Source organism: Podarcis gaigeae (genome assembly GCF_964106915.1).
Source record: "Podarcis gaigeae genome assembly, chromosome: 5".
NCBI lineage: Eukaryota > Metazoa > Chordata > Lepidosauria > Squamata > Lacertidae > Podarcis > Podarcis gaigeae.
The window spans coordinates 95,609,492-95,629,523 of NC_139681.1; the positions used below are offsets into that span (position 1 = coordinate 95,609,492).

Consider the following 20,032-nt stretch of genomic DNA (forward strand, 5'->3'; position numbering starts at 1 on the left):
AGTGTGGAGGAAGACCATAGGAACTGGTGGATGCTGACACTTCCTTTCAGCATCTCTTCCAATTTAATATTCACTGCCTTTTGAATTTTACTGCCCTTCTGATTCTGCCACCCTACTTCGCCTCATGAGTAAACCAGCTCACACTCAAGTAGGCCTTCGCTCCCTCCTGCTTTGGCAGTTAGGCTGCTGCAGCTGCTAAAAACAGGGGAAGTCTGTAGCCCAGTGGCAGAACATCTCCCTTGCATGTAGAAGGACCCAAGCTCAATCTCCACTATCTCCAGAATGGGCTGGGAGAGGCCCACTGTCTAAAACCCTGGAGAATCCCTGCCGGTCATTGTAGACAATATTGAGCTAGCTAATGGTCTGGCTTGGTACAAGGCCGCTTCCTGTCTCCCTGTGCTTAACAGTGGATTTACACTGGGGATTCTTCCTGAAAAGACCTTCCAGTCTGGAATGCCTGCAGGGGCCCAAATTCTCAGCATTTTAGGAAAACTCCTGCACCCGGAGAAAAAAAAATGTCAGCTCGGGGCTTAACCTTGCTTAAGCAGCCAGGCAATGCAATCCACACTTCACCCCTCCCTGTTTAAACCCTTCCGCAGGGATGGAAAGAGGCAGTTTGTTGTGAAGAGGCAAGCTGGGAGAGGATTTAGGACCACCACCACCATCCTGCTTCAATTCTGCTTCTGCATTCCAAATCAGTGTTGTAATATACAGTTACTGACTCACACAAAAGGGTAAACCTGCACCCTGAGCTCAGATTACCATGGGTGGGACTTAGCAAGCTGTCAACAGCCTTTGCTTCCTCTCTCTCCCATTTTCTCTCTGTTCTTCCTTAAACAAGCAGCAGCCAAGCAATGATTCCCAGCTACAAGGGGGGGGGGGGAATGTGAAAATCTATTTAAGACGAGATTCTCATAGCCTGCAGACTGCATCTTGTCAGGAGGACTGTTCCACACAGTGTAGGAGTTGGGTCTCTATTTCTGTGGCATCTTGGGGGACATTGCAGATTACATGGCCGATATCCCACACCTTCTAGTGCATTTTCCCCTCGCTTGCTCATCACAACATGGGTTTTGTTGCACACAATCTAGTCAATCAGGTTGCAATTGTGCAACGTGAATTTGCAGGTATGTAGCTGAACCCCATCCACAAATAGCAAGAATCTGGAAGTACCCGTAGGTTCCTCACCCCCACCTCCACTTTTTGTATAATTGTTTAGATAATTTATACCCCACCCTTTGTCAGAAGATCTGAGAGCAGGGTATAACAACAACAAAATACCACAATCAAACTGAGGGATAGCTCAGTCGGTGGAGCATGAGACTCTTAATCTCAGAGTCGTGATTTCGAACCCCACATTGGGCAAAAGTTTCCTGCATTGCAGGGGGTTGGACTAGATTACCCCTGGGGTCCCTTCAAACTCTACAGTTCACCGATTCTGTGATTCTATGATTACAGTATTTAATTATTTCCTTTTGATTCTAGGATTGATACTTCCAATGCATGCTTAACCATCCGTCGCCTGCTACTGTTTGGCATGCCCTCTTCCCAGCTCTGCCTCTTCTTTTTCTCTTTCAGCTGGTAGGTTGTTTGTTTGCTTGTTTGTTTAGAACAGAAGTGGGAATAAGGTAGACTGGGATCAAATGGTAGATCTTTGAGGGATATGCACTAAAACAGCAAGACTTTCTGATCCCCTGCTGCTTCAAAGTAAGAAGAGCAAAATGACTTTTCCCACCCTACGGCACAATCCTAAGGAAAAATCTGCTGGGGATGAGCAGTTAGGATTCAGTAGATCTCCAGCTGAGTTAAGAGGTTTGTGGCTCAGCAGGGCTATGCCAACTAAACCCCTCCCCCCCCATCCTGGTTGAGCTGCAGATATGTCAGCCTAAGTCCTTCATCCAGTCAAAACAAAAAAAATTCCTTCCAGTAGCACCTTAAAGACCAACTAAGTCAGTTCTTGGTATGAGCTTTCGTGTGCATGCACACTTCTTCAGATACACTGCATTACATCCAGGTTTAGCTGGGGCTCAGTTGGCTGAGCAGATCTTAAACCTGTATCAATCCTGGAAAGGGGGCATTCTGGGGGAGTGCCAAGTGTGGAAACAAAACAGGTGGGGCAGGGAAACTTAGGCTGGATCCGACATATTATTATTATTATTATTATTATTATTATTATTATTATTAGGTGGGCCCTGTAAACACACACATCAAGTGTCAGAATCCAGGGGAAGGAGTTGCATTCTCTGAAAGCTGCATAATGAAGGTGCCAGGTACACCTCTTTGGAAGGGTGGAGTTCACAGCTTTTGTTGGTTTCTGCTTCCTTCACTGAGCAGCGAAGTGCTTGTCACAAGACAATGTTTACATTCCACAGTCAAATGCTGTTGGGTTTTCTCACGGGAAAGGAGACTGGATGTGACGTACACTGGTTTCCTGTTTTTCACTGTTCTTTGCAGTTCAGTGTTGATTCTCTCCGTGCTTTAGAGGAGAGAGGATGCCTTTCTCTGCTCCGGCAGAGGGAAGATGTTTTTCTGTAAATTACCAGCTTTGAAGTGTAAATAAAGTAATATAGAGCATGTTGGCACGTACTTTTCATCATTCCGCTGTGCACTGGACACTGCTTATATCCAACATTTGGTTATGGGCCCAGAAAAACGCAGTGTTTTGAGAATGGACTCCAGAAGTCGGGCTCCTGGCAAAGGAACAAAGGAGCAAAGAATTGGAGTGCCGGCAAAGGATCGGAATGCAGAGGGCCGGATCGGACGATATCTCTGCGCGTCAAGATGATTTGATGAGGTATGTGTTACAGCTCCGGGCAGCCTGCCAGCTTCTAATTAATGGCTTTATGGCTGGACTTTGAACTTTTATAGCCGGTTTTGCCGTGGCACAGGCAAAAGGCTAGAAGGATAAATTTTTCCTATGCTGGGGGAAATCGAAAGTAAAGCAGCTGCAGCAGTGTCGCAGCATGAATTTAAGACAGCAGAGAGAACTTTCACTTTTGAACTTGCCTTTGGAATGAGGTTTTGCAGCAGCTGCAGATAAGCAGAGTGGCACAGGCTCACAGGCAGAGGCTGGAAATCGAAAGTACTTTTGAATTTGCTTTTTGGATTGAAGCAGCTGTACACAGACGCAGCTTGTATAAAGCAGCTTGATTTAAAGCAGCAGAGATGACGCAGAAGGCTAATGCCAGAGTCATGATGGCTAGCTGCAGAAGGCTGGCTGATGCAAGTGGGGAATCTGATGCCAATCAGCCACATGCTCAGCTCAGAGTAGTCTGTGATACTGCCATGATTCAGAATGAAGCAGACCGCCAGGGTGATAGCTGCATGGGCAAGGGGGAGTCTTCACAGACGTCATCCCAGAGTGCAGTGGAACCACCAGATGGCGCCAAAGCTTTGAAGGCAGTGAAATGCTACTCGTGTGGACGTCTAGGCCATATGAAGAGGGAATGCAGATATCCCAGGGCCAAGACAGAGCAGCGCAGCGAAAGCTCATCGCGTGGAAAAGGCCGAGGCAAAGGCAAAGGTCCGGTGTCCAGGACAACGCAGCACAAGGCAATGGTCTCACGCTTCACTCCAAAGGTTGCAGAGGTCCAGAAGACGTCTAGATCTTTCTTCGTTGTTGATTCGGCTGCAACGCATCACATGTGCAACGATAAGCGACTGTTCGTGTCTTTTACACCGCAGGAAGGTGCGATTCACCAGGCGGATGACCACACAATTCCCAGTAAAGGCTACGGAACTGTTGTTCTTCACAGTTTGGACTTATCGATACAGGATGTGCTTTATGTGCCAGATGCCAAGCATAATCTGCTCAGCGTTGGACAGCTGAATGAGCGGAAAATTGACGTTTCCTTTAAGAACAAAAGGTGCATCATCACAAAGAAAAATGATTATGTATTGCATGCTGAATATGTTGATCGTTTGTATGTTTTGTATTTTGATGATGTTGTGCAGGATGACACTTGTTGCATTGCAGGTTCTAACAAAAGTTTGCATGCAGAATGTATTCACGATTTTCATCGAAAATTTGGTCATTTGCATTTTGAGGCAGTATCTAAAATGCCTGCCTTGGTTGAAGGTATGACTATTAAACCCTGCAGGTACCACATGAAGTGCAAGGCATGCGCAGCAAACAAGGTAAAAATGGCTGCGAAAGGTAAGGTGTCTAGTAGGCAAGCTACAGAACCATACCAGGTTGTTCATGCTGATTTGGTTGGACCACTAGCGCCCTCTTTGGGTGGAAACAGGTACTTCATGGTTCTCATTGATGCATTTTCCAGGTATATTTATGTGTACAATCTCAAGCAGAAATCAGAGGCTTTTCCAAGGTTCAAGGAATTCTGTGCTTGGTTGGAAAATGTGCATGGTAAGAAGGTAAAGACTCTTTTCAGTGATCGCGGGGGAGAATTCACTTCTCAGCAGTTTGAAGCTTTTCTGACTGAGAAAGGAATTCAACACGATTTGTCTAGTCCTCGCTCGCCATGGCAGAATGGACTTGCGGAACGAGCAAATCAGACATTGCTTCAAGGGTTAAAAACCTTGCTGCATGATGCCAATCTTCCAGAGAGTTATTGGGCCGAAGCTCTCTCATGTTTCACTTACAGTTATAATCGCAGGTTATCTTCAGCGATTGGTTGTACCCCCTATGAGAAGATGTTTGGCAAGAAGCCATACATCAAACACATGAAAATTTTTGGTTCTGACATGTGGGTTCACTCACCACAAAGCTCCAAGTTAGACAAGCGTGGATTGCATGGTATCTTTCTAGGTTATCAGAAAGGGTCTTACAGAATAATGATGACTGACTCTAAGGAAATTAAGCTCACAAGAAGTGTTGAGTACAATGCCAAGTGGGGGGAGAATGTGGGAATTTTCCAATGTTATCCTGATGACAGTGATGAGACTGAGGATAATCAAAAGCAACCACAACAACCCACACCCACTGATGAAGGTTCTGATTCTGAGTCTGAAACTGAATCGGGTGATTCAGAGGATTTCAAGAGTGCGAAAGCCTCTATGCGACCCTCTGAAAGCTCTGATCAAGAATTGGAGGAACCATTGTTCACAATAGGTCACTTTTCTCCTAAGAAGGAAGAGGAGAGTGTTGAAGACTTAAGGCTAATTCGCAGGTCACAGAGAGCAACAAAAGGCAGACCTCCAAAGAGATTTGCTGATGAGTTTGCTAAGATAGCAGTAACAGCTGTTAAAAGCTCCAAGAAGGTGTTTGAACCTTCAAGTTTCCAAGAAATCCAGGATTTGGATTCAAAGGAAGCTGAGCCATGGTTAAATGCCATGAAGGCTGAGCTTGATTCCTTGGAAAGGAACAAAACATGGGACCTTGTTCCAGTAGTTCCAGGAATGAAACTGCTTGGAAGCAAATGGGTCTTCAAAGCGAAGACTGATCAAAATGGCAAGATAGTCAGACACAAAGCCAGATTGGTAGCCAGAGGTTTTGCACAGGTACCAGGTGAAGACTATCACGAGACCTACTCACCCACAGTGAGGTATGAGAGCATTAGGCTTATGCTCAAGCTAGCTGCAGAAGAGAATCTACACATTAGTCACCATGATGTGAATACAGCTTTTCTGTACGGATCTCTAGATGAATCACTTTATATGCTTCCACCTGATGGCATACAGGTAAAACAGGGATTTGTTTGTGCTCTGAAGAAGTCCCTTTATGGTCTCAAACAAAGTGCACGGTGTTGGCACACAAAACTCACTGAAGTATTGTTTTCTCTAGGTTTTAAGCAAGGGAAAGCTGATCCATGTGTATTTGTCAAAGAGGAGGGGCAAAAGAAACTGTATTGTTTGTTTTATGTTGATGATCTTTTATTCTTTTGGAAGGATGTCACAATGTACAATAATGCCCTAGCTCAATTGAAAGAGCACTTTGACATGAAAGATCTTGGTGAGGTAAACAACTACCTATCTCTGGAAATAGAGAGAGATCAAGATGGTAACATTCTAGTACACCAATCACGTAAAATTGCTGATGTGTTAAGCAAACTAAACCTGATGGATGCTAACCCTGTAGACACACCGATGACAACAGGTTATCAGGTAGATGACACTGGAGAAGCATTTTCTGATACCACACTGTACAGAAGTGTGCTAGGCAAGCTAAACTTCATTGCCAGATGTTCAAGACCTGACATTGCTGTTAGCTGTAATTTGCTAAGCAGACAAGTCAACAATCCTACTGTTAAGGATTGGAAAGCTCTGAAACGCATAGCGCGGTATTTGAAAGGCACTATGCATTACAGACTGAGATTTAACAATCAGAAGTCTGGTGGTCTTGAGATATTTGCAGATGCAAGTTTTGGAAGTGACACTACAGACAGGAAAAGTACGTCTGGAGTTTGCTATAAGTACAATCAGGGTCTATTTGATTGGTCATGCAAGAAGCAAACAACAGTTAGCTTAAGTACTTGTGAAGCTGAACTGAATGCACTGTCTTATTCACTTAAGGATTGTGAATGGTTGTTACAATTGTGCAAAGACATAAAAATTCCTGTCAAATGTCCAATCCAGGTTTACCAGGACAACAAAGCATGTTTGGCTTTGCTGAATTCTGAAGGTTGTAAGCAAAGCACGAAGCACTTGCAACTGAAGTTGCAACATGCTAGGGAACGTATTCAAAAGGGACTCGTAACGGTGTCCTATATGCCAGGTAATGAAATTCCTGCTGATGTATTGTCCAAGATTGTATCAAGGGATCAACACTGTACCTATGTGCAGAAGTTGGGTTTGTACTGATATTGTACAAACACGCTGCCCAGTGATGTTCACAGAAAGGGGGAGGATGTTGGTTTCTGCTTCCTTCACTGAGCAGCGAAGTGCTTGTCACAAGACAATGTTTACATTCCACAGTCAAATGCTGTTGGGTTTTCTCACGGGAAAGGAGACTGGATGTGACGTACACTGGTTTCCTGTTTTTCACTGTTCTTTGCAGTTCAGTGTTGATTCTCTCCGTGCTTTAGAGGAGAGAGGATGCCTTTCTCTGCTCCGGCAGAGGGAAGATGTTTTTCTGTAAATTACCAGCTTTGAAGTGTAAATAAAGTAATATAGAGCATGTTGGCACGTACTTTTCATCATTCCGCTGTGCACTGGACACTGCTTATATCCAACAGCTTTGGGGCTGCCATTGAGAATGCCCTCTCCCCAGCCACCAACCACCAAGCCTCTGAGGGCCTCCTCTGCCGATCTCAGCAGCTGAGAGGGTCTGTAGGGAAGGTGGTAGCAAAGAGAAGTCCAGAATCAGAGGCAGAAGCTGAAGCAGGAGGGTGAGAGGAGAGAAGCCCCAAGGCAGAGATGAGTCAGGCTGGTGAAGAGCCACAAATGTCTCCCCTTCCTGCTGCTCCCCTCCCCCTCTGGTCTCCCAGAACCAGAAGAGGCCTGAAAAGAGTGGAGAATAGGCTGGCGGCACGCAGGCAGACACAGTCTCTGATTGCTTGGGGAAAGCCCTGGAGAGGAAGGGACTTAGGCAGCTATGGGGAGGCAGGGACATTCAGTCTTGGCCACTGACATTTAAGGAGTAAGACCGCCAGGAAGGAGCTGCTGTGGTTGTTAGGCCTGACACTCAACCAACTCTGTGGAGATCTTGTTTTTGCTAATAAGAGTTAACTCCAGCTTTGAACTGTGTGATTATGGACCAGCATGCTCCTGTGACAACCCTATAGGATTTACACCCACATTGTAAGTCCAATTAAACACAAACCAATTTCAGTGTTGGATTAGGGCTGTTATTCTAAAGCAGCAATGCAGCAGCAAGCAAAGGCTCTAGCAGCTCAATCTGCTGCCTGTGGCTGGAAAGCCAAACAGGAAGTATGTGACTGTTGCCGTGGAAACAAAGGGGCAGTCCATTCTATACTGAGCACCGGATGTTAGCTCAGTGTGTGTCATATGACCTGTACTGGAAGTACATGGGTGGAGTTTGGAGTTTCTCTCTGTTTGTTGAAGAGAGCAGACATCTTTACTGTATGACTGCTAAAAGACACAAATAAAGACATGTAGATACGTTTCTGTCTGTGTCTGATTCCCCTCCCTGGGGATATGCAGGGAGGAGGAGAAGCAGGAGAAGCAGTTGGTGTGTTTTCCTCACAGCCTGAGGAAAATCGCCGGAACGGACCTCGTGTATGTTTTATTCTGCCGGGAGTCGCCGGAGGGAGGTCTAAGGAATTCAGCCGGTGCCTGAATAGATAGGCACATACCTCTGAGACGGACTAGAATTCCAACAGTGGTAGCAGACGCCGGTTGCTGTTTTCATCGACCTCTGCATCAAAAAGTGGCCTCCATGGAAGCCTGAGGTGAGAGGCTAATCCCTCTGCAGCCAGAAGCTGACCAGACGGGAAGACGAAGCTGAGCCAAGCCACGGAGCCCAGGTATGAGATTTTCGGGCTTGGAAGTGTGAATGCAGATTGATTCATTCTCTGCTTCAAGGGAGCAAGGTTTGGGAAAAACAGCTCCGAGAGAGAAGAGCTCTGCATTCCAAACATTCCTGTGGTTAATCCTGTCCAAGGGAAGGAATGCTGTTGCTTAGCAACGAAGGCCAGTTTCACGAGAGGGCTGGAAGTCAGGCTTTGCCTCGGAGAGGCAAAAACAAGGTTTTGTTTTGACTTAGGCCCAAAGGAACTGTTGGAAAGGGACTTTCCAAAGCGGCCAGTGTTATAGCTGCCAGGTGCACAGAGTGTAAACAAGCCAGCTTTTGGATTTTAGAGGCTTGTGTTTGAGAGTCAATGCAAGGACTCAAAATGGATGCCAAGAAGGGGGGAGGCCTGCCTTCTCCACCCTTCCTGACCAGTGACAATTATGCATCTTGGTCTATTAAGATGAAGGCCTTGCTGCAGAATCAGAGACTGTTTGGGGTGATTGAGAACCCCATCCCTGCAGCACCAACGCGTGCTTGGGAGTCACAGGACGTGAAGGCCAGAACAGCTATAATTCTGTGCGTGTCAGACTCTCAGCTTATTCACATACAGCATTTAGAGCACGCGAAAGATGTTTGGGACACGCTGAGAAGGACACATCAGAGAGATGCAGGTTCTTCAGCGTTGCTGTATTTTGAGAAGCTGACCAACCTGAGGCTTGCGCCTGATGGAGATGTTCAAGCGCACCTGACGGAAATGAAATTTCTGCGTCAACAGATGGTGGAACGCAATTTCCGTCTGGATGAGGAAGTGTTTTGCTTCATGGTGATCAACAGCCTGAATCGCACTTACAAAACGGTTGCCAGTCAGCTGGGGTCTCTCCCAGCAGCTGATCTAACGTCGGACAGGGTCTTTGCCGTCGTTCTGAATGAACATGACAGACTTGCCGCCCTGGAAGTCAAGGACAGGGGGAGACAAGAACGGAGTTCTGACACCCCCACTGCTGTTGCTACTGGAGAAAATGCTGTAGCGTTAAATGTTGTCCGATGCTACAATTGTGACCAAACTGGGCATCTTCAGCGGTACTGTAAGAAGCCACGTCAGAACAAAGGAGCCAAGGGAAGCTCCGCAAAGTCTGAGGCGTCAGACAAAGGTCACACCAAGCCAAAGGCAAAGACTGCAAAGGCTTTGATGTCGCTAAAAGCCACACCAGAAGCAGGGAATTTCTTTGTCCTAGACACTGGGTGTACGCAGCATATGTGTCGACACAGAGGACTATTTTCGACGTTTAAGAAGCAAAGCTTCGCGGTACAACAGGCCAACGGTCAAGAGCTGGAAGCCACCGGAATTGGGACTGTGTATCTTGAAAGTCTGAACTTGACTATAAACAATGTATATTTGGTTCCAGAGTTGAAGTACAATCTGCTCAGCGTTTCGCAGATTGCCAAGAAGGGACTAAAACTGTCCTATGATGATCAGAACTGCGAGATCTACAAAGATGGAGAGCTGTATCTTTCTGCCAAAGAGAAAGATGGACTGTATTTGTTGACTTTTGATCAAAGTGATTACATGGAATGTAATTCTTGTGATTCTAACATGATTTCTTTTGCAGGTGTAGCCAAGGAGAACACCAAGAAGGTCACCTCGAGGGTCGACAAGACATTTCAGCGGGTGTATGCTGATGTGATTGGTCCTTTAGCACCATCTAGAGGCAATGCAAAGTATTACCTAATATGTGTTGATTCTTTTACAGGTTTTGTCTGGATTTATCTTTTGGAGAGACCGCAAGAAGCCTTAGAAAGGTTTAAAGAGTTTTGTGACAAAGTTAAAAATATGCATGATGCTGACATAGATTGTCTTTGCACAGATGAGAAGCCAATTTTTCTTTCACAGGATTTCCAGAGGTTCCTGAAGAAGAAAGGGATAAGACACAAAATTGCTAGTTCCGAAGAAGCTTGGAACAGATGTGTCTGTGTTAGGGTGAACAAAGAATTGCAAAAGGGAATGGAAGCGCAATTGCTTAGTTCACATCTGCCACATGAGTACTGGGCTGAGTCGCTAATGTCATTTTGCTATACGTGGTTGAGAAAGTTTTCAAAAGAGTTGGGAAGTTCTCCTTTTGAGAAACTGTTCCACAGAAAACCTTCTGTTGCCCATTTCAAGGTGTTTGGGTCTCATGTGAGGACAGAAGCTCCGGGTGGAGTAAAGAATGCCAGAGGCATTTTTGTGGGTTATGAAAAGGGTCTCTACAGAGTAATTTTGTCTGAATCTGGTAAAGTGATTCTCACAAAATTTCTAGAGAGTGCTCCTGAACAGGAGAGAATGATTGTTCACACATTTCCCACAGGTGATGATGATGATTCTGATGATGATGATGATGCTGATTTTATTGAGTTCAGTAGTACTGATGATGACAGCGATAGCTCAGACAGCTCAGTTGTCACAGTCATTGAGAGGAAATCTCACGTAATGACTAGACCCTCAGAAGAGGAGGATGAACCACTGTTTACAATTGGTACTGGTTCTCCAAAGAGTCCAAAGGTTGAACCAGAAAGCAAAGAAGAGCAGCACCTCTTACGTAGGTCTGAGAGAGCAACAAAGGGTGTACCACCCAAGAGGTATTCACAAGAGTTTGCTAACTTAGCTGTTGCTGTTGTAAACGACCAAGGTCAGATTGAAGCTGTGTCTGAGTCAGAGACAAAGGCACAACAGAGAGTTGTTAACCAAGGTAATGCAGAAGCACTCATTCCTTGGAAGTCACACAACCAGAGAGGTACATTGGTAAAACCAGTGGCGGGTAGTTCCAAGGGTGGAACTGAAACAACAGGGGAGTGTTATAAGTATAACAACTGTTTGTTTTCTTCTCTGGATGACGCTTTGCTCGCAGCACGCATTGATACTTTAGGGGGAGTTTGTTATTCTAAAGCAGCAATGCAGCAGCAAGCAAAGGCTCTAGCAGCTCAATCTGCTGCCTGTGGCTGGAAAGCCAAACAGGAAGTATGTGACTGTTGCCGTGGAAACAAAGGGGCAGTCCATTCTATACTGAGCACCGGATGTTAGCTCAGTGTGTGTCATATGACCTGTACTGGAAGTACATGGGTGGAGTTTGGAGTTTCTCTCTGTTTGTTGAAGAGAGCAGACATCTTTACTGTATGACTGCTAAAAGACACAAATAAAGACATGTAGATACGTTTCTGTCTGTGTCTGATTCCCCTCCCTGGGGATATGCAGGGAGGAGGAGAAGCAGGAGAAGCAGTTGGTGTGTTTTCCTCACAGCCTGAGGAAAATCGCCGGAACGGACCTCGTGTATGTTTTATTCTGCCGGGAGTCGCCGGAGGGAGGTCTAAGGAATTCAGCCGGTGCCTGAATAGATAGGCACATACCTCTGAGACGGACTAGAATTCCAACAAGGGCATCACCATATAGGCAGTCCACTGGGGCAAGTGGGGCACTGGTCTGCCAACCTCAGTTTGCCCTCAAGCGCCACCACCTGCCCATCTTGTGTAGAACCTGTCCACTGCTTGTTGGCTCCTTACTCTGTGGTTGTACTCACTACAGTTGCCTTTGTGGGCAACGCAACAGGACCAGAGCAAACTGGCTCGACTTATTTATTTATTTATTATTACCTTTATATTCCACCTTTCTTCTCAAGGTGGTGTATACCTGGTTCTCCCTTTCTCTGTTTTATTAGTTCCCAATGGGCACCAGCAACCACTGCATATGGGGCATTTTCCTGCCCTGTTCACCCGCATACCTAGTGGGGGCAAGAAAAGGCCCAGCTAGATGATGTCACATGTTGACACTGCATTACATGTTACTGGAAAGAGTTGAGACAAGGACAGGAAGGAGCAGTAATGCAGTGTTTGCTGCAGTGCCCTGATTCCACCCTCAGACACACTCCCACAGCTCCCTGAAACTCCGTGAAGGAGCCATCATCTCATTGAGGACCACCACAAAGCAAGTGGCATATTAATCAACACATGATAAAACTCGCTGTGCTGCCCTGGTCTTTCAGGGCGAGTTTCTCACCCACCTCCCCAGCTATGCTGTTGTTTTCAGCTGCTATTATCATTTAGAAAAATACCTTTATCAAAGTATCCTGACGAATCTTCCAGCCAACTCTCCACAGGCTTCCGATGAGAGGGAATGGAAGAGGTCCTGGGGGGAGGCGTCGGTGTTTCCAAAGGAGCTTTACAAACTGCACAGTCAGACAACAGATGAGCACAGCAACCAGAACTTCACTTGGCCCCATGTTTACCTGACTGTTCTCTCTGAGTTAGATGAATGACTTTGTTCTGGGCTGACTTCCTGGTTCCTCTCAAAAGACTCGGTGCTCCCAGCCCATCCTTTTTTATACCATTCCATCACATCATACGGAGAGATGCTGCCCAGAGATACACTATAATTAAGCAGGGAAGAATTATGCGGTCATTTCAGACACATTTATAGCCTAGGAATGTGGCTGTCCTCTTTTGGCACGTGTGGTGTGAATATTCAAGATGCTCAGATAAAGCAAGAAAGGTCTTAATTGTCATCAGACCCTCCACACCCACACAGTTTAAAAGGCCACTGAACATTTAATTGGCCAAAAATCTGGGACAAGAGGAAAGATTTCACCTGATGCCTAAAGATATGTAATGAAGGTGCTGGGAGAGCCTCCCTGGGGAGAACATTCTGCAAATGGAGCCATCACAGAAAAGGCCCGCTCCCATGTTGCCACCCTCTGGACCATACCCTCCAGCATGTTGAGGCTGAAAACCATACCTTCTTGTGTTCCCACACAAGTAATGTGACCTGTGTGAGGTAACAGAGCCCCAAAACAAACTTTTTTTTAACTCTGGCTCTTGGGCATTTTGACCCAACACCTGTGTTTTTTGGGGGAGTGCAGCTCCTAAAAATGGGATGCCTCAATTTAATCAGGACAGTTGAAGGGTATTCTGGACCTCTTGTGGGGTAGGCACATGAAGAAGGGCCTCACATTGTGATTGCAGGGTCTGGGTTTGTTCACATGGGTAGAGGTAGTCCTTGAGGCATTGTGCTCCTGAGCCCTGCCCTAAACTGGATTGGAGGCAGTGGGAGAGAACCAAAGCCATGGCTTTGGATATTCTCACAGAGATCAGGTTGGTCTATCTCTGTTTCAAGACAAAACACCTTCCCCTCCCACTTCTTTCTCTGCTTCACTTTGATGACATCACCTCCAGCCAGCAGAGCAGGGCAACTACATAGTGCTTCACAGATGGCTTTTGCCTTCCAGAAGAGCCCATCCATGGAGAAACATCTCCTTAGCAAAAGAAGGGTGGCTGACCTTTGCCAGACCTTGAAGAAGGAGAAGGAGGAGGAGGAGGAGGAGGAGGAGGAGGAGGAGGAGGAGAAGAAGAAGAAGAAGTTTATTATTTCCCCAGCCACTCCTGGCGGCTCCCAACTGAATATTAAAAACAGGAAAAAAATTCAAACATTAAAAACTTCCCTAAACAGGGCTGCCTTCAGATGTCTTCTAAAAGTCAGATAGTTGTTTATTTCCTTGACATCTAATGGGAGCACGTTCTACAGGGCGGGCACCACCACCGAGAAGGCCCTCTGCCTGGTTTCCTGTAACCTCACTTCTTGCAGGGAGGGAAGGCCCTCGGCGCTGGACCTCAGTGTCTGGGCAGAACGATGGGGGTGGATATGCTCCTTCAGGTATACTGGGCCAAGGCCATTTAGGGCTTTATAGGTCAGCACCAACACTTTGAACAGTCACTGTCCATTCTGCTTGTTCCATCATGCTTTTGCTGACCAAAACTCAGTCTTACCATCAAGAATTACATGGCTGTAGGGGATCCCTGCACAGCATAGCTCATAGCTTCTCTGAGTTATTCAAGCCCCTTCGCCACGGCAAGGCAGTGATGAGTTTGACCAAACTACGGGAGACAGTGGAAGACAGGAGTGCCTGGCGTGCTCTGGTCCATGGGGTCACAAAGAGTCGGATATGACTAAATGACTAAACAACAACAACAGGGGATCCCTCAGAAGATATCCAGGTTCCCCCCCCCCAAAAAAAGTACATTCTTTAGATTTCATATATTTAACAGTGTGCAACGGTCTTCTCTCTCCTAGGTATAGGCAAGGAAGTTGACCTTTTTGTGACTTACTGATGCAAGCTGAGCACACATTGGACTAATCTGCATAACTTGGTCATCCACCATTTTTTGCATTTCCTTAATGTTCTACAGCTCAGAAAATGCATCCATTGAGATCTGCACATTTTGAGTGAAAATGCTGAAATATTCCAGAAGCCACGTTAGGCTAGCCAAAATGTCACAAAATAGTGTGTAAGCTTATGTGTTCTCCAGAACTCCTCATCAGGCCAGATGGTATGAATTTTTATGTGGATGAAAAATAATAATAAGTGAAGATCAATGGAAAATATTTCTTGGTGAACACATGAAAGGAAAATGGCATGGATCAGAAACATATTTAGCCTTTCAACTTGATGTTCACTTACCTGGGAGTAAGTCCAAATTAACTCAAGTGGACTTGCTTCTTTTCTGAGTAGACCATGGTTAAGATTGCACCGGCATTTAGCCATCCCAACCCTAAACTTTTGCACTCTTTGGCCACATAGTTGGAATGCAGGTGTCGATTTGGTTCTTAAACAACCCTTGAGAAGTTTAGTACCTGCAGGCTTTTATTCATTATCATAAAACTGTAGAGTTGAAAAGGACCATGAGGGTCACCTAGTCCAACACTCTGCAATATAGGAATCTTTTGCCCAACGTCGGACTCGCCACAATAAAAACAACAACCCTGGAGCCTTACCTTTTTCTTTCTTTCAAGGGAAGCTGAAAGTTCAGGAAAGGGCTCAGCCCCAGAATCTCTCTGGGAAGTAATTGTCTCTGTTTATGCAGCTGTGTTTGATAGCAGACAGTGGAGTTCTGATTGATAGCATTTGATGACTTATTTGATGGTTTTATTAGCTATATTTCCAGGCCACCTTTTCACAAAAATGTTCACCAGGGCATTTAAAAAACAACCACAAACCTAAAATTAAGCAATAACGTAAACCCACACGAAAGCAACAGTAAAAGATACACACACACACACCTTTAATTATTAAATGCATAGCAACAATGGAATTTGCTTCACATCCCGTGATTTATTTATTTTAAATTTTTAAGTATGGTTTCCCATACTTGTTTGCTCCCTAAAATGCTAAGTATCCTATAGAAGTTATTCTAACACAGCATTAGGGCTAGCCAGTGAACATATTGCGGTGGAAAAGACTTGCAAACTCCTTCCCTCACCAACCCTGGGATGAAGGCATAGTGTACAAGGAAGGGATGTCTGGGAATGGCATCTCCTTGGAGGAAATGAAGCAAGATCACATCTCTTTCTGCACAGTTCCAGAAAAAAATGGGATTTCCTTCCTCCTCCATCTTCATTATTCAGTTAAATTAGTTCCTTCAACACCTCCAGTTACCACTGGAGAGGGTCATATAGGGCTGGGGCGGGAGAAAACACAACTCTCTTGATTAAGCCACCTGTTATGCAGGCTGAGATCCTACCTGCCTGTGGACTGTCTCGCCAGAGTGGTGCATGCTCTAGTTATCTCCCGCTTGGACTACTGCAATGCACTCTACGTGGGGCTCCCTTTGAAGGTGACCCGGAAACTACAACTAATCCAGAATGTGGCAGCTAGACTGGTGACGGGGGGCGGCCGCCAAGACCACATAACACCGGTGTTGAAAGACCTACATTGGCTCCCAGTACGTTTCTGAGCACAATTCAAAGTGTTGGTGCTGACCTTTAAAGCCCTAAACAGCCTCAGCCCAGTATACCTGAAGGAGCGTCTCCACCCCCATCGTTCTGCCCGGACACTGAGGTCCAGCGCTGAGGGCGTTCTGGCGGTTCCCTCATTGCGAGAAGCAAAGCTACAGGGAACCAGGCAGAGGGCCTTCTCGGTAGTGGCGCCCGCCCTGTGGAACGCCCTCCCATCAGATGTCAAAGCGATAAACAACTACCTGACATTCAGAAGACATCTGAAGGCAGCCCTGTTCAGGGAAGTTTTTAATGTGTGACATTTTAGTGTATTTTTGGTCTCTGTGGAAGCCGCCCAGAGTGGCTGGGAAAACCTAGCCAGATGGGTGGGGTACAAATAATAAATTATAATTATTATTATTATTATTATTATTATTATTATTATTATTATTATCCCATCCTAGGAGGTTGTCCACAGTGAGGTAAGCAGCAGCTGAGTTTTTCTGCAGCCCTTTGGGGTCCTTACAGCCCCTTGCTGGGAAAATCCTGCTACTATTAGTGCTTAACAAAGAAGCAGGGCTGCATAGGAACAGCAAGAGGGTCGGGTAGGAGCAATCTAAGTCCCTGAGTTCTCTCTGCCTCCCAGCCAAGTGAGGGTCAAGACCTCTGGGCTGGTCCAACCCATTATTACGTAGTTCATTTAATACAGTCTGTCCTGAATTTCCTGTCAATCAATGCTATTCCAACCCTACTGTTATGAGAAATGGAGAAAAACTTCTTCCAACCATTTTCTCCACACAATGCAGAAGTCTGTCACAGGGGCAAGAAACTGGTGTCCCTATAAATGTTACCAGACTGTTGCTCCCATCATTCCTGACATCAGCGATGATGGCTGCAGTTCAAAGGATTGTGTAGGCAAAGCACTTGACATGAGAACACTGGTCCACAAGCCGCACCTCAGAAGAATGTAGGCAGTTGAAGAATGGAGGTGCACAAAGACTCAATAAACATTTGGTACAGACTTTAATCTGCTCAGGACTGCAGGCAAGATATACATGATTGAGGATTCAAAAGCACACACTCCATATTCTTCTCTACAGCGACTATGGAGGAATGCAGGTTCCCGATCCTTGCTCTATCATGTACCCTTTTTGCAGAGTAACCCTTTGCCTGTTCACTCAGAAGTAAGCATTATTGCTTGCCTTAGTCCCTAGTAAAGGTAAAAAGGTAAAGGACCACTGAACGGTTAAGTCCAGTCGAATTTGACTATGGAGTCCGACACGTGTCTCTGCTTTCAGGCCGAGGGAGCCAGCGTTTGTCCTCAGACAGCTTTCTGGGTCATGTGGCCAGCATGACTAAACTGCTTCTGGTGCACAGAACATCGTAACAAGTGCCAGAGCGCACAAAAATGCTGCTTATCTTCCTGCCACCTATTTATCTACTTGCACTGGTATGCTTTTGAAATGCTAGGTCAGCAGGAGCTGGGACAGAGCAACGGAAGCTCGCTCTGTCGCGCGGATTCGAACTGCCGTACTTAAAATCAGCAAGCCCAAGAGGCTCAGTGGTTTAGACCACAGAGCTACCTGCATCCCAGGATTGCAGCCTTAGTTGCCTTTTTTCATGAGGAAAAAGCCCCAAACTCTTTAGCCTTCCTTTGTAGGGAAGGTGTTCCAATCCTGTGGTTGTTTTGGTTGCTCGTTTCTGCTCTCCTTCCATGTCTCCTTTCTGAGGTGAAGTGACCAGAACACAGTGTTCCAAAAGCTGTATCATTGATTTTTACAAAAGCATTGTGATCCTAGTTTATGTTCAATCCACATCCCAAAAATGCCAGCTTAAAATTACTATTATCCCTGCTGTTAACATTTTCATTGAGCAAAACATTTTCATTGAGCGATCTACTATAATCCAAAGATCTGTTTCTGGGATAGTTGCAGTCAGTTCAAACGCAGTGATTGCAATAGAGATATATGATATATTTTTTGTCACAGTATGCATTAGCTTACATTTATATTGGCTTGGATCCAGTCTAAGTTAGTCACACTTCCGCTGTAACAGTTACCACCCCATAAAACGACCTAACTTTTTATCTCATGACTGCTTTGTTTACTCATGAGACATTTTCTTGACAGACTTGTTTTGAAGCGCAAATTGGATCACCCTATCAGCCTGTTTGTACACACTCTCACTGAACCTCCAAAAAGTTGATGAGACAAGTCTTCCCTTTGCATAATACATGGTAATATTTCTTCATTAAGTCTTATTCCTCAATATATTTAATAACTCTAACTTGCCAATTTCCAGGAAGCCAGCCCCAAAGAGAAAGTGACAGGACACATTTATTGTCGCCTGCACCTCCTAACTAAAAATGTCCCAGTGTGTTATTAAAAGCTCATCTTTTAAAAGCTGATTCTTCTCCCAAATGGACTTTGGGGGTGGGGGGGATTGTCCCTTTAGGCTAACTACCACCCAGTCCAAAATGAGTACTCACCAGAAACAATGGACCATGATGGCTGGGCATTGGTGTTTGTGGCTTGGGGTAAGAACCTGCACAGTTGGCCTGTTAATGAGAAAATGTTGCTCACTGTCGTTCAGAGTGAGTCTTATTGGCACAGCGCTGTTCCAAGCATGAGATGGGAATTTGATGTGATCAGATTCAAATAAGATTTACTTGAATATTTGTATTCCACTTTTGCAGCGACAATGTTGGAACTCAAAGCAGCTCACAAGAAGAACAGCATTACAATCTCTATAATTATGTCCAAAGCACTCCCCTGATGGGGTAATGGCTGGTCAACTTTGACTTTCTCTGTGAGGAGAAACAGAAAGAAAAATAAAGATTTTTCACACAAGGAGTTCCCTCATCCCTTTAATCATTATTGTCAACCATAAATCAGGCTTTTTGCTCTTCCTTGGACACCTTTGTGACAAGTTATCTCTTTTTTCTTAGAGATAAAAAGTGGCTACTACAAGTTTTCCAGTTGTAGATTTTCACCAGCCGACAGATAAATCTAATTTGCCATTTTTCTTGTCCCAAAAATATTTAAGAGAGTATGCAGATCTTTCTAACCACGAAGGGAGTTTACATGGTATTTGGGTGTGATATCAGCTCCTCAGCTTGCCAGCTTCCTCTAGTTCTTGTCCAAGCCCCCAGGCACAAACAGAAGAAAACAGCCTTGATTAAAGCATTTGAGGTTTCTCCCTGATCACCCTTATCTCCGGAGAGATTGAATAGTCAGGCCATCTGCCAAACTGCTTTTGAATTCTGGTGCTGGAGGAAACTCTTGAGAGTCCCATGGACTGCAAGAAGATCCAACCTCTTCATTCTGAAGGAAATCAGCCCTGAGTGCTCACTGGAAGGACAGATCGTGAAGCTGAGGCTCCAATACTTTGGCCACCTCATGAGAAGAGAAGACTCCCTGGAAAAGACCCTGATGTTGGGAAAGATGGAGGGCACAAGGAGAAGGGGATGACGGAGGACGAGATGGTGGGACAGTGTTCTCGAATCTATGAACATGAGTTTGACCAAACTGCGGGAGGCAGTGGAAGACAGAAGTGCCTGGCGTGCTCTGGTCCATGGGGTCACAAAGAGTCGGACACGACGAAATGACTAAACAACAACAACTGCCAAACTATGATCAATCAACACATAATGATCTTTTATCAGTAGAGACCTGATCAATAGATAGTCAATTTGCCATTTCCATTCCCAGAAGTCACATTGATTAACGAGAATCAAAGCCTTCTAGGCTGAAGCTCACAAAACAAATTAATGTCTCCACTTAAAGGTACTATGGAGAGCATGCTACCCATCCCTCACCCTGTTAAATGTAGATTGCAACATTTCCTGACTTCTTGTCATTGGATAATACAGAAGAGGGAGGACTTTAATGTTGTGAAATGTACTTTATTTTTTATGAGAAACCCAA

The 20,032-nt window shown here is 45.3% G+C and overlaps 1 protein-coding gene across 4 annotated transcripts in view; it reads right to left on the reverse strand.

Annotated features, from left to right (window-relative positions):
* The window catches only part of LOC310844923 (cytochrome P450 2J5-like), a 39,988-nt gene extending 26,306 nt beyond the window's left edge, over positions 1-13,682 (reverse strand). For 2 of the 4 annotated variants that reach the window (XM_083739677.1, XM_083739674.1), the window contains exon 1: positions 12,454-13,682. In XM_083739677.1, coding sequence (XP_083595803.1) covers positions 12,454-12,621 — 168 coding nt within the window. In that variant the 5' untranslated portion in view covers positions 12,622-13,682. Of the gene's footprint in view, positions 1-762; positions 1,822-12,453 lie in introns of those variants that run through there. The other 2 variants (XM_083739676.1, XM_083739675.1) reach the window with 2 other exon arrangements.
* Between the last annotated feature and the right edge of the window lie 6,350 nt (positions 13,683-20,032).